Source organism: Apium graveolens, chromosome 2, assembly GCF_009905375.1.
Source record: "Apium graveolens cultivar Ventura chromosome 2, ASM990537v1, whole genome shotgun sequence".
Taxonomy (NCBI): Eukaryota; Viridiplantae; Streptophyta; class Magnoliopsida; order Apiales; family Apiaceae; genus Apium; species Apium graveolens.
In genome coordinates, this window is record NC_133648.1 from 192,193,828 (window position 1) to 192,208,504 (window position 14,677).

The 14,677-nt window shown below is 37.0% G+C and overlaps 1 protein-coding gene and 1 non-coding gene across 2 annotated transcripts; both read right to left on the reverse strand.

The window, feature by feature from the left end:
* Window positions 1-1,524: 1,524 nt before the first annotated feature.
* On the reverse strand, window positions 1,525-4,556 carry LOC141706129 (gibberellin 2-beta-dioxygenase 2-like). Its single transcript, XM_074508949.1, has 3 exons — window positions 3,989-4,556; window positions 2,290-2,689; window positions 1,525-2,188 (listed from the first exon to the last, which is right to left on the reverse strand). The coding sequence occupies exons 1-3, from the start codon at window positions 4,372-4,374 to the stop codon at window positions 1,913-1,915; spliced, it is 1,062 nt and encodes a 353-aa protein (XP_074365050.1). The 5' UTR covers window positions 4,375-4,556; the 3' UTR covers window positions 1,525-1,912.
* An 8,708-nt stretch (window positions 4,557-13,264) lies between these two features.
* LOC141709276 (small nucleolar RNA R71) lies at window positions 13,265-13,371 on the reverse strand. Its single transcript, XR_012569862.1, has one exon. It is a non-coding gene; the product is annotated as a small nucleolar RNA R71 (small nucleolar RNA).
* Between the last annotated feature and the right edge of the window lie 1,306 nt (window positions 13,372-14,677).

A 14,677-nucleotide genomic window follows, 5' to 3' on the forward strand; every position in this document is an offset into this window, starting at 1 on the left:
TTTTTCAAAACCGGAAAAATCCATCAGATTTTCAGCAAGTATTGATGATAGCAGTGACGGATCTATATGTATGCATGGTGTGTCAAATGACACACTATTAATTTTTTTTTACATATGGAAATCAGCCTCTGTCTTATTAAAATATTCTCCATCTCCATTCTCCATCTAACCATTTTCGTTTCTAATTTGAATTCAAATTTATAGATTTAACCATCCTCCAATTTGACAATGAAAATATTAAGAGTGAATTTACAAGGTGTATTTAGAAAGTGTCATTGATAAATATTATTAAAAAAATATTTTTTGTGATACATAATGTCAATAAGTGTGTCATGTATATAAAAAAATATCAAATATAGTGTATATTAAAAAAATTTACTAAAAAAGGATCGCCCTAAATTTTCTAAAGCCGATGAAATAATCCGATTATATATTCTTGAACCAAGGATAACATCACTTTATAATATGACACCATTCCCGAAATCCGGCATCCGCCACTGCGGGATGGTAGCATTTACTATCAAAGTAAAAAAGCTTGTCAAAATTTGATAAACCGGAAACAACATATTAATAATGTTATTTTGTTTGCAGTCAGATAAAGTTAAAAATGATTATTGGTACAATTTAGTGCTTCCATCGATTGCATCAGGTTTTTTATAATTCAGGGTTTAGCATTTTGTTGCCACCATGAGTTAGAAACTTCCAAAAACATGGGAAATTTTCTGGAACATCTAAGATATTTTTAAGACCAGAATGACACAATTAAATGGGTGTTTAAAATGCTCTTGAAAATAAAAACTTGTAGCACCCTCAATCCAAAAGTCAATTGCCAATGCATGTGATGTTGTATGCATTTGGTGATGAATTATTTGCTGTACTAGATGATGAAGCTTGTGATGTGTCAAACAAAGAACAAATAGTGAAGGCTTTGCATTATGTGTCCTTGAAGGCTTGAACTTTTAATAGGAATTGTCCATGTAACTACTGAGTTGTTTTCTGTATGACTTGTTTGAGTCCATCTCACTTCTTCTCTGTCTTGGATACTAAAAATTTACCAAGTTTTTGCGTCTAAGTTTTCTTCAACAGACCTTATGTAACTTGAAAATCAACTTCAAAACTTCAAACAGAATTTCTTGAGTTGAATGGAATTGGTAAGTTGTCTTGTTTGAATATAATTTTGGAGTGTGCATTCTGGCCCTGGTAGGGAGTTGAGCATGACATTTTATTCCACTAATGAAAGCGTATCTTGGAATACATAACTTATGCGAAATCAGATTAGGCTGAGGTTTATCAGTAAAAATTCCCTATGCCCTCCCAAATAATTCTTGTCTGTTTGTTCTGTATCTTAGTCAAGTCCCATAAACATGTTTCTTTGGAAATTTCTATCAAATGGGATAAGCCATTGTCATTTCCATCGGCATTCCGCAATCAATCTTAAGATAATGTTTCAGTGGGGTTCACTAGGCTAAGAATTTAATACCCAGTAATTGGAACTTTCTCTAGCATTACTATTGATAGGAGTACCCACTGGTTTTCTTAGAATTCTGAGATTCATCCATGTATGTACCGTACCTTACAATGTATAAAACTAAAAATGAAGATTTCATTTTCTAATCGAGCAATTCGACCACTAATATCAATTTATTAGACCAAGATACATCAAAATACAAATTTCATCAAACTCCCCCATCAACATCCTAAAAAAATCACTCATTTTCATTCACGTATTACAAAATCACCCTCCCTGGCCTGCCCTATTTGCACAAACTCATGTACGCCTAATCAACCTCCATCCCTTTTACACACTACTGCCTCCACTGAGTCTTGGACTGGCCAATACCAAGGGATCCAATGAAATTTTTTAATCTACCAGTGACAAAACGTTGTATGCGAGTGTATCCAAAGATATTTATCAACATTCTGTCATTTTATCGTCATTGTAATTGTAACTATACTTGAACTGATCAAGGCGTCGACCAGCCAAACGTAGAGAGAATGCGGCTTTTTTGAATTCACCCCAAGTGAAGGGCTTGTAGACAGTTGGACTGTTGGATGATACCATCTGTGGTAAAGGAGAGACCACTGCATTGAGAGATGGTGCACCGAAATACATCATAGACAGTCTTGGCTTGTTGGAGTTTGCCATTACTCTATGTCTCACACCCTTGAACCTATCATTTGTCAAAGCCTACATTACAAAAACACAATGTCAGCAAAGGCAATTTAATTTATCAAACATGTTTCAGTATATATATACTAATTGTGTAACTTCATTTCTAGAGTAATTACCTGAAATGTATCACCAACAAGTACACAAAACTCGCTAGGGTTCGGAGGAACAGAGATCCAAAGTCCGTCACTTGAACAAATTTGAAGTCCCCCGACATCATTGGATCGCAAAATTGTCAAGATTTGAGGGTCAGAATGTTCTCCAAATCCGACTCGAGAAGGAGTACCATTGTTTGCATTATTAGTATCGAACATTTGAAACTTGGAAATCGGATTTAAAACCTTTAGATTCTGATCCATTGGAGGATAATGATTGACACGAAAAACAGAATCACTTTCAACATCGTCGATGAGCCTACTAAATGTAGATTTGTCTACGAGCCCTAAGCCTTCGGCCACAAGATCAAGAATGTCACATGTGAGCTCTCTTACAGCTTGTACATAATCATCAACAGCACAACTGCAATATGACAGGAGAAAATTTGTGAGTAAAACATATTACTATTGTTCTGTTGTAATTACATTTAATCCTAGCTAGCCTTAATTAATTATTTAAGTGTACTTCCCAAATTGGCATACCAGATATATTTGACTTAGAAAAATTATCAAAAAATATATATGTCTGCATAATAAAAAAAAATGCAAAAGATGCTTTACAGCTAGTAAATTAAGAATGAGTGAAACAAGTTGCAATCTTGACATCTGCAGATACAAGGGGGCATTCCCAAGTTGACATAAATAAACAAACGGAGAAAGTTGACATATCACATTGCTGATCAATTTTTTGGTTTAAATACAGATACCTGTTTCTACATAGCTGTGTCTGCCTGCCTAATATATGTCACATTTTCTTGTTAGTTGGGCCAATGTTTGGTGGGGTTTAAATATACATATTCGGCAGGTTCTACCAACAGATCATATACGTCTTAGAACAACAAATTAAGTGAAATATATAGAATTATCAAGGGGAAAAAACCCTGAAATCGACAGAGAATAAGTTTTACCACTAAGTTATCCCATCACGCTGCTCGCGAAATATTTTAATTACATGTTGCAATTACTTCAAAATAGTTAGTAGACTCCGCGTTATATGCTGTCTATGCACGTGTGACACTTTTGACTAGAATCTTATATCGTTTTCATTGGAAACATTGAGCAAGAACTGATTCATACTAGTTATCTCTACTGTGAAAGATGTTGCAGTACATACAGTCAGTACTTAACTATTTGTAGTTTTTTAGATTATACATTATATTATACTTAATTAACTGGGAATCTGACCAAAAGATTGTGAAGAAACTATGTGTTTAATTAATTAATAATATATGGCCGGTCTACTGTCCCTTTGCAGGATGGGCGGATAATCACATTGCTGACTCCATAATATTATATGCACATAAAAGTGATCAATTATGTGAGTATTGCTAAGCACGCAAGGCAACAATTTCTGGGGATTATTTGTGAAATGTTGACTATTTACTTGTATGTCCAAGAAAAGAAAGGTGACACAGATACATTTCTAAATTCAGAACAGATAAATTGAAAACTTCAGAACCATGACCTCTACCAAATACCATCTTCTCCTTCTGGTAATCAAGCTAAACGGGGAGATCGAGGGTTCGAGTTTCAGTGATTGCATGAACTTGTGGTATTTCAATTTATGCCGAAATTATACTAACCAAAAATAACTTGAGAACAATGTTGCATGCCATGAATAAGTACAACTCTAAGAATTAATTTTTCAATCATTGCAAGTTACCTGAATTTTTCGGGGTCATTGGAGATAGCTTTGGTTCTTTGAGGGATGGAAGAAGTAGGATTGGCATCAAGCAAGAGATATTCAAGTTCACCCTTATCTCCGTGGAATCCAATACTTTTGCAACCATAACCAAAGGGAGTAAGAGGTCCAGCTTGTTGTTTTACAGAAGCTGGCTTGGCGAAAAAATCGCAACTTTTTTGTTCAATTCTTGAAATGATTTCAGTAGAAACACCATGGTTAGTGAGCTTGAAGAAACCATGTTCTTCACAAGCTCTGATAATAAGTTGGGAAACTAAACTTCTGTCCATTGAAAGATCAATGGTTGGGATTCCTACAGCTCTACATGTCTTCTTGTTGCGCATAAGGTTTGGAGATTGCACACCCATGTTTATTGATTTTTGTTTCCTAAAATCAAACTGATGTAATTTTTTTCGATTTCGAGACACGCTTCTATCACTAGGCTGGGTGAAAGCGAACCGAAGTTGCTACTTAGCAGAAGAAAAAGGTTTAAGACTTTTGGAGGAAAATAATTTGAGGGAAAGTTGCTTGTGGTGGTCAGCTATTTATACAGGGGGCAGACTGCAGAGAGAAGAGAGAGAATATTTAGTTATTTTAACTAGTAAAATAAGGTTTATGGTGTGGAAGACTTTTAAGTACCGGCCACCAATTATATACACACCATGGTCCCTGATACCGGCTTCGGTTATTATCCAAACATGTAGAAAGGCAATATCATCTTAGGGTTAAACCCAGTATCCAGTATGTAGTATTGGCTTGGTGATAGAAAATATATTTGAATTGAGTAATAATTATATGGGTAAATAATTATTATCATAATTGAGTTGAATAATAATTATATATATATTGGATATACAATTATTATTATAACGGGATTAGGTTATTAGGTTTGGTGGTCAAGTTTGTGATTACTATGTATACATAGTCATGTTATTATTTTGATGTATGCTTGAGTATTGTTTGATTTAAATATCGAGTGAGTACCGTTTGGAGAGATTGATTGTATTATTGACAATTGTCTGGATTAATAATACAAGTTGGGATGTGGGTTTTCCCGCGTCATATATTGTGTGTATTTTGCATTGTTTGTTTGGTTGTATATTTATGTGTATTCCCCCTAACAAGTGGTATCAAGAACCAAGATTCATGATGGAGAAAGTTGGGGGATTTGAGATTGAATTGTTTAATGGAAGAAATATTTTACCTTGTGGCAAAACACGGTGAAACATCTGTTAATTCAACGAGGGTTATATGTGATTCTCGGAGTGAAAAAGCCTACTGAAGTTGATGATATAAAGTGGGGAGACATGAAGTTACGTTTACCATCAACGATTTGATTGACCCTTGCACCGGAAATCAAGTATGATGTTCTTGAAGAGGACAATCCCAAAAATTTGTGGGAGAAGTTAACGAAGACATATCACTCAAATTCTTTGGCCAACAAGCTGTTTCTCAAGAAAGATTTGTTCGGGATCAAGATGGACGAAGACGGAGATTTAAGAGATCATCTGAATCGTTTTAATGGCTTAATCAACCAGCTGAATAATTTGGATGAAAAATTGAAGGATGAGAAAAAAGTTGTTCTACTACTAGTGCCTCTACTAAAGAAGTATAATACTGTGATGACTTCTTTATTGGTCGGGAAAATGGAGTTAGATTTGGATGAGACTATTGTTGTTCTTTTGGAGGCCAAAAGATTGATGAAACAAGAATCAAGTGATACATCTGATGGAAGTGCATTCGTGGTACGTGCGCGTGACACGGAAAAGAAGTATGTTAAGAAACATAACCCTAATTTCAGGTGTTTTTATTGTGAGAAATTGGGTCATATACAATTTATGTGTCCAAAGGCAAGAGAAGACTTGAGAAAGTCGAAGAAAAATCGAGGAGGGAGTAGTGTTTCGCCTTTAGAAGCTGATGAATATGTTCTTTTGGTTGAAGAAGGAAAGGGATCAAAAGAAGAATGGGAGCTTGACTCGGGATGTTCTCATCACATATGTGGTAGGAGGAAGTGGTTCTCGCCCTACAAAAAGTGTGAGGGAACGATGGTAATGTTACCGAACGGTAAAATGGTAAAGGTTGCTGGCATTGGTGAGGTAACAATGAAACGTCAGAATGGTCGTGTTCAGAAGTTAACTCAAGTAAGATACATACCGGAGTTAAATCGAAATCTATTTTCATTGGGTAAATTAGTTGATATGGCATATACTGTTATGATGAAGAACAGTATGTTGGAAGTCACTAAAGGAGATTTAGAGATACTCAAAGGTCGAAAAGATAAGAGAAATCTTTTTGTACTAGAATGAGGGGTTATTGTTCGAGGGGAGGTATTGGCGGATCAACGTCGATGGCTTGATGGTTACTGTTAATTCAGTTGTGCATGAAATCGTATTGGGTTGTAGGGGAGGATTTTTGGGGTTAAACCCAATAGGTAGTATGTGCTTGATGATAGAAACATATGGGTTAAGTATCACTTTGGTCACTAAACTGAGAGGCATGTATCAAAAGGTTCACTCTAGAAATCGGGGTATCACTTGTACCACTAGAGTGGAGAGTAATGACACACCGTCAGAGTTGACCTGTTGACTTAACGGAAAATGTAACATTTGTGTCGTGGAAGCATACGTGGACAGACGTGGACACATGTGGACACACATGGATCTACATGTACAGAAGCTGTATTTGTTGAATAGATGTATACAATATATATGAAAATAATGGGTCAAAGCCCTCATTTGTACACGACTGAGGAGAGAAGAGGTGAAGGGGCGAAAAACCCTAATTTCTTGAATCGGCTATCGACTGAGTAGGTTCTTGAAGGTTTAATCTGGACATCGAATGATGTAAACGAAGCATTAACGACTGTGAGGTATGAAACCCTAATTTCATTTCGATGATATTGTACATGAATACGTTTAATTGAACTTTAATTTCATTTTGATTCAACATAAATGTTTTGTGCTATTTAATTGAATTTGGTATACTTGTTTTGTTGTGATTTGTGTTTTCAGTATGTCTTCTTTCTTGACTATTTATCTGTATCACCATGGAGATTTGACATCTCCTCCTAATGTTAGATATATATGGTGAAAAGTAGAAACCCTCAATAATGTTGATACTGATGTATTTTCGTTTCGTGATTTGGATGATTTTGTCGTGAAATATGATTACAATCCTTCCGCATTATTTTATTTTAAGTCTGATGGGTCTAGTTTTAGGAATGGTGTTAGTCTATTATAAGATGATGATACTGTGAGGAAATGGTAGATTTACACAAACCATATGGTAAAATCTCATTGTTTGTAGACCATTTTGAGCTTGATAATCTGGTTGACATGCCTACAACCCCTACACAATTTAATAACAAACAAGCTGAGAGTAATTTGGAAAATGAGGGTAATGGATCTAGTGAGGATGAGGATGATCCTGAATATGATGTTGAAACTGAAAGTGAATCTTATAACGATGAGTCAGATAATTGAAGTTCAAATCTTGATAGTGATGAAGATGAAGAACTGAAAATCATGAGGGTTAAGAAGAAGGTCTTTAAGAAGAACTTGAATAATCTGGTTAAACTTCCAATAATTAACAGTGATGAATCAGATTTTAATTCTGATTCACTTAGGTCTGAAGATTCTAGTAGTGAGAATGTAAACTGTAGGAGTGGCTATGTTGGCCCTCCTATTCCCAAGAAAATAAAAAAAGACCTAAAACCACACATAACATTTCTGAAGAGGGATTCCACTGGGAAGTTGGACAGAAATTTGTGAACGTTCAAGAGTTCAGGGACTTGGTTAGGCAGTATGGGCTGACACAGAGGAGGGGTATATAATTTGTAACAAGTGATAAACTCAGGTGTCAAATTTCGTGTTAGGATGAATATCCTTTCTACATGTGGTGTAGTAAGGACAAAGATTCTGAGAATTGCACCTTGAAGACCCTTAATCCCCTGCACCTTTGTACTAAATATTACACTAACAAATTAGCTTCAGTCAAGAAGCCCTATGAAATATATGAAGATAGAGTGAGGCAGAACCCACAGTGGAGGATAAAAGAGATGGTTAAGACCATAAAAAAGGATTTGGAAATAGATGTATCCAGAATTAAAATAATCAGAGTGAGGAGAATGGCATTAGAAGGAGTTCATGATGCTTTGAAAGCATAGTATTCTGGGTTGAGGGACTTTGGACATGAATTGTTACAAAATAATCCTAGGAATACAATAAAGATCTCAACTACAAGGCTAAATGAAACAGATCCACCTAAATTCAGAAGGATTTATATATGCTACCATGCACTCAAGGCATGATGGAAAGCAGGATGCAGACCAGTCATAGGGCTATATGGTTGTTTCTTGAAAACAGTCTGTGGAGGCCAACTTTTATCAGCTGTTGGCCGTGATGGGAACAATCAAATGTTCCCAATTGCATATGCCATAGTGGAGAGTGAAAACACGGAGAGGTGGACATGGTTCACATAATTATTAAAGGATGACCTTGATCTTGGAAATGGCTATGAAATCACAATCATAAGTGACCATAATGGTTTGGAAAATGCACTAAAATTGCTGTTTTCGAGAGTGGAACATAGATTTTATTTTCTCCATCTTTACAGTAATTTCAGAAAGAGGTAGATTACTCTATATTTCTTTTCTAATAGTATATATATTTATGTTTGTGTACTTGGTGAATCACTAGTGTCATGTCTTACTTGTGTAGGCACAGTACTGATATGTTGAAGAGGCTATTTTGGACTGCAGCATGTGCTACCCACCCTGTGGCGCATATGAGGGCAGTGAAGTCTATTGAGAGACTTTCAAAATATGCTCATGAATTTATTAGCAAATTGGATTCAAAAGTCTGGACAAAGGCTTTCTTCTCGACACATTCACAAGCTGATAATGTTGACAATAATATGAGTGAATGCTTTAATGCTTGGATCATTAATGAGAGGTACTCTTTATCATAAATTTCTTATTCTTTTATGCACTTGATATTATCCATTATAACACATTACTGTCATACTACATCTAGGTATCAACCAGTTCTTACTATGCTGCAAGAATTGCATTTCAAGCTAATGACATGACTTAGAGTTAAGAGGGATGATATGAGAAATAGTGATGTCCAGGTATGCCCAGTTATTAAAAGAAAATTGGATAAACTAGTCATTGAGTCAAGAGGGTGGACAGCATCATGTGATGGATATAAGAAATACCAAGTCAAACAGGGGACCAGAGTAGTGACTGTGGATTTGGATAAGAGGTCTTGCGATTGCAGAGTATATGACCTCACAGGTATTCCATGTGCACATGCAATTGCTAGCATACATGATAGAAGATATAATCCTGATTATGTCTTTGATTATTACGAAAGAGAAAAATACCTTGCTAGTTACAATTACTCCATGCAAGCAATGAAAGGGGAAGAATTCTGGAAAATGCAATCATGTGAGGAGGTACTTCCTCCAAACATTCCCAAGAAGCTCAGAGGAAGGCCCAAAAAAATAAGGAGGAGAGAATCTTGGGAAGGGGGTTCCAGAAGTCAAGCAAGTCAAAATATAGGGGGGCGTTCAGAGATTTAGTAACAAGAGGGTAATGCATTGTAGTATATGTGGTAGTGAAGGGCATAGAAAGAACAAATGTCCCACTAAATCTCAACCACTTGTTATGGAACCTCCTTTGAGTGAAGAAACAGACCATGTTTTTGAAGAGCCAGTCGTGGAACCCCCTTTGAGGGAAGAACCAGTCATGGAACCACCTGTTAGAGATGAAGCTTTAAGAAAGGAGGCACATCTCATTGAAGAGACACAACAATCATCAACTTCAGTGTCAAGGAAGCCTAGTAATATTGTTGGGGAATCTCAAAATAGGATAAAAAAAATTAAGGAGATAGAAGTTGATGTTTAGGAGGCCTAGACCTGCAGAAAAGGCACTTGAGAAACATGTTGACAAGCTAGCATACAAAGTGCCAAGGAAGAAATTACCTTTGGTTTCAGACAACAGTGAAGATGTTAAGGATATGTGTTAGGTCCCGAAGTATAGTAGAAGGAAGGGGCGGTTGAATACGATACTCAGTAAATTAAAAAATTCTTTCGAATCTTTTGCGGATTAATAATTTAGTGCTCGGTTAGTGGTTATGTGTTCTTGAGGTGAATAGTATTTGGAACAGTAAAACGAGGAACACAAGATATTCGGGAAAATATATATTCAAAAAATATTTTGACGAGGTGTTGCTACACCCTGGTAAATAAATTAATCGCCACAATCTAAGAACAATAAAGTTCCTAGCTTCTATAAAGATCAACAAATTAAATCCTATACAATGATCTAGCTTTGAGTTTGTCCAAGTATTTAATTACCGGATAACGATTATAATGCCCCTATGAATATACAAGAATTAAATCGGGCGTTATAACGTTACTCCGGTGAGAAGAATAACGGATTTACAATGTGCTCGGAGCTTCTCTGTATTTTCTTTGCTGCTTGTTTTATCTCCTCTCATCGGACAAGAAGATAAAACTCAGAACAATACAACTCTATTGATTAATTGATCTGCTTCTGTAGTGTAGACTTATATTCAATTCAAATGTGTGGCTTAGAACGAACCACATAATTAATTTATTGTACAATACATTGTTGCCAATGAGTGACTGGCGACCACAGGGAGCTTTTGGCACTTAGAATTAATTCTAAGTTCATGACTGGTGACCACTACTGAATTTCCATGCCTTAGAAACTTTCTTGAATCATGAGTGGCGACCACTAGGGAAATCACTTGCCTTAGAAACTTTCCTGACTTGTGACTGGAGACCACAAGGTAAGTTTCTTGCCTTAGAAACTTTTCTAACTTGTGACTGGCGACCACAAGGTAAGTTTATTGCCTTAAAAACTTTTCGAACTGTGACTGGCGACTAGAAGGTGAGTTTCTTTCCTTAGAAACTTTTCTGACTTATGACTGGCGACCACTAGGCAAATTACTTGCCTTAGAATATTTCTTGAATCATGAGTGGCGACCACTAGGGAAATCACTTGCCTTAGAAACTTTCTTGACTTGTGTCTAGCGACCACAAGGTAAGTTTCTTGCCTTAGAAACTTTTCTAACTTGTGACTGGCGACCACAAGGTAAGTTTCTTTCCTTAGAAACTTTTATGACTTGTGAATGGTGACCACAAGGTGAGTTTCTTGCCTTAGAATATTTCTTATACCATATAACTTGCAATCCTGAATACGAATCCTCACTTAATGATAAGTGGCATTTTGTACCACTTAGAACGTCTTATAATAGCTTAAATTGGTGTCTTGAAATCAAATGATTTGTGTATTTGATGCGTTTTTCTAGTGTTTGTGCATTTCAGGGTATTAGTTGCATTTCGGGGGAGAAATCATCAATAATAAGCCTTGGCATGTGTTCAGCATTGCAAGTGGGAAGAGAGGAGCAGATTACAGCGAAGAAACGGAGCAAACAGACAAAAATTCGAGAATTAAAAATATTTATTTTAGACTTCTAATTCCGTTTGGCTTCCAACTTCTATGTAATCTGAGTTTTATGGGACTCCTATATAAGTAGATTTCAGAGACGTTTCACGTGTGTTGGATCGTTGTATTAAGCAAGGAGCGAAGGAGATAAGGAAGAAGACCGTTTTAGCACACCGCAACAAAGAGGAAGCATATTTTCTTGTGATTCTTTGTTTCGTTGTAACGTTGGATGCTAGTTTTCTTTGCTTTGAACCTATTTACTCTTGTGACATACTCTGGTTTAATATAATTAGTTTATTTATTATTCTTTTGTGTTTATTTATCATATTTTCATATGAACCCATGATGACGATGAATGCTAACATGGGCTAATCGTGATCATGGGGTCGTGATGGATTTACTATGGAATTCTTTAGTTAGTTGTTTAATACCTTAGTATGTGATGATTGTATGATATCTAGTATTGGTTGTGCGTATTTGTCTTATGTGCGTCGCGATCATATAAGATAGGGTGTTAATCTCTTGTGAAGTGACGGTGGATCTTGAGATTTAGAACTTGCCATGCCAGCATAGGTTCATGTATGATGTTGCATGATTAGTGGGTAACTCTAACTGTTTTATTCGCCATGTGTAATCAAAAGGAATAACTTGTTCTTAAATCATTATATTGTCAATTTCTGTAGACATATAGGGACTCAACATAATTGATGCCTATTCAACTTCTATCTTAATTGTGGATGTTTGGTAGAATGGTATTAGTACAATGAAAGTTGGCTTTTATCAGTTTCGTGTTATTCGATTAATATCATCACTGTTGCATGCTAAGGGTGATAACAATGACTATTGAAGGAAGTAGTAATGAAGTTGTGATCTCATGAGTGTTTTAATATTGTTAATTCGAAGTGTAAATTAAGTGGTTAATTTTAGTAGTTAATTGTAGTTAATAATTAGTTACTCAAATCTAAGTGTTATTGTCTTAACATTGAGAAATAATCATACATTGGTGAGTGAGCTTAATTGAACATAATTAGTCTGAGTCTCTGTGGGAACGAACTAGAAAGTATTCTATATTACTTGTGAACCCGTATACTTACGTATATTATTAGCTCATATTTCCGCCCTAACAAGTTTTTGGGGCCGCTGCCAGGGACTCGGCGTATTTGTTTAGTTTATGTATCATTGGTCGTTAGGACTCAGTGATTAAGACGTGTTACTTATTGTTTTCGGTTGTGTTTCAGGTACTTTAGCGAGCGTTTATGAAAACTCATTCTCGTACTCGCAAGAGGACTTTAGATACAGCTGAGGAGACAGACGAAGTTCTTGATATTCCGGAAAAGATAGATTTTGAAGATTCGGATTCTGGAAGTGAGCAGAAAGAGCCAGTAATCATGGGTGATCGTATTGTTCCGGCAGATCCAGCTCTTATGGACTTTTCTCGGCCTAAAATTGATGATATTCAGTCAAGCATTTTTCATCCGGCTATTCAAGCTAACACCTTTGAGATCAAGCCGGGCACTATTCAGATGGTACAGAACTCTGTCTCTTTCGGAGGAGCTGCGACTGAAGACCCCAACATACACATAAGGAATTTTGTCGAGATCTGCAGTACTTTCAAATATAATGGTGTAACTGATGAGGCTATCAAGCTGAGGTTTTTCCCATTCTCACTGAGGGATAAAGCTAAGGACTGGTTACATTCTGAACCAGTTGGGTCCATCACTACTTGGCAAGATCTTGCACAAAAGTTTCTGGTGAAGTTTTATCCAATGGCAAAGACTGCTGCTATGAGGAGTGCTCTTACTCAGTTTGCGCAGCAACCTACAGAATCTATGTGCGAAGCTTGGGAGCGCTACAAGGAAATGTTGAGAAAGTGTCCACATCATGGAATGCCCAATTGGATGGTGATCACTGGTTTCTATAATGGTTTGGGGGCCCAATCTCGGCCCATGCTCGATGCAGCAGCTAGAGGTGCCTTGTGGGCCAAAAGCTATACTGAGGCTTATAATCTTATTGAGACTATGGCTGCAAATTAGCATCAAAACCCAACTCAAAGGATGATGCATGGGAAGGTAGCAGGTATTCTGGAAGTCGTTGCAGCCACCGCTATTGCAGCGCAGCTCCAAGCGCTGTTTGTGAAGGTCGATTCTCTAGCTACCTATGGATTCAATAAAATAGCTATGGTCTGTGAGCTTTGTGCAGGTTCTCATACTACGGATCAGTGTTCTCTTGTTAACAAATCTGTTCAGTATGTGAACAATTATCAGCGACAAAAATAGCCTGTGCTAGCTACTTATCATCCTAACAACAAACGTCATCCAAATTTCAGCTGGGGTAATAATCAGAATGCTATTCAGCCACCATATCAGCAAGGTGTGAGTAAACAGTTCAACCCACCGGGATTCCAGCAACCATAGCAGTATGCTCAAAGGCAATCATATCCTCAACAAGGAGGTGCAGCTGTACCCACTAGTGCTGATTTTGAGGAACTTAAGTTGTTGTGCAAGAGTCAGGCGGTGTCGATCAAGACCTTGGAAAATCAAATCGGTCAAATAGCCAATGCAGTGCTCAATATTCAACCTGGCACGCTTCCCAGTGACACGGAAGTGCCAGGCAGGAAGGAAGCTAAAGAGCAGGTCAAGGCTATTACCTTAAGGTCTGGGAAAGTTGCTCATGCTGAAAAGGCAAAAGAAGGAGAAGCTGAAGTTGGAGATGAAGAAGCTAAGCAAAAGGAGAAAGCGGCGGAACCAAGGAAGACTACTGTTGAACACATTCTGCCTGAGGGTAATACAGGGGAGAAACAACTCTATCCTCCACCACATTTCCCTAAGAGATTGCAACAACAAAAGCTGGATAAGCAGTTCGGTAAGTTTCTGGAGGTGTTCAAGAAACTTCACATCAATATACCTTTCGATGAGGCTCTGGAGCAAATGCCTAGTTATGCGAAGTTTATGAAGAGTATTCTTTCAAGGAAGGTGAAATTGGATGACCTTGAGACTGTTGCTCTAATGGAAGAATGCAGTGCTGTGCTGCAACAAAAGTTACCTCCAAAGCTTAAAGATCCAGGTAGCTTCACCATTCCTTGCACCATTGGCAAGTTGTCTTTTGACAAGTGCCTTTGTGATTTGGGAGCAAGCATCAATCTGATGCCGTTGTCGATCTTTAAAAAGTTGGATTTACTTGATCCAAAGCCCACC

Coding starts and splice junctions, on each gene's coding strand:
- LOC141706129 (XM_074508949.1), bottom strand. CDS start 4,374: ATGGGTGTGCAATCTCCAAACCTTATGCGCAACAAGAAGACATGTAGA. Junction 2,690..3,988: donor AATGACCCCGAAAAATTCAG/GTAACTTGCAAT, acceptor GTCATATTGCAG/TTGTGCTGTTGATGATTATG. Junction 2,189..2,289: donor TTGTTGGTGATACATTTCAG/GTAATTACTCTA, acceptor TTTGTAATGTAG/GCTTTGACAAATGATAGGTT.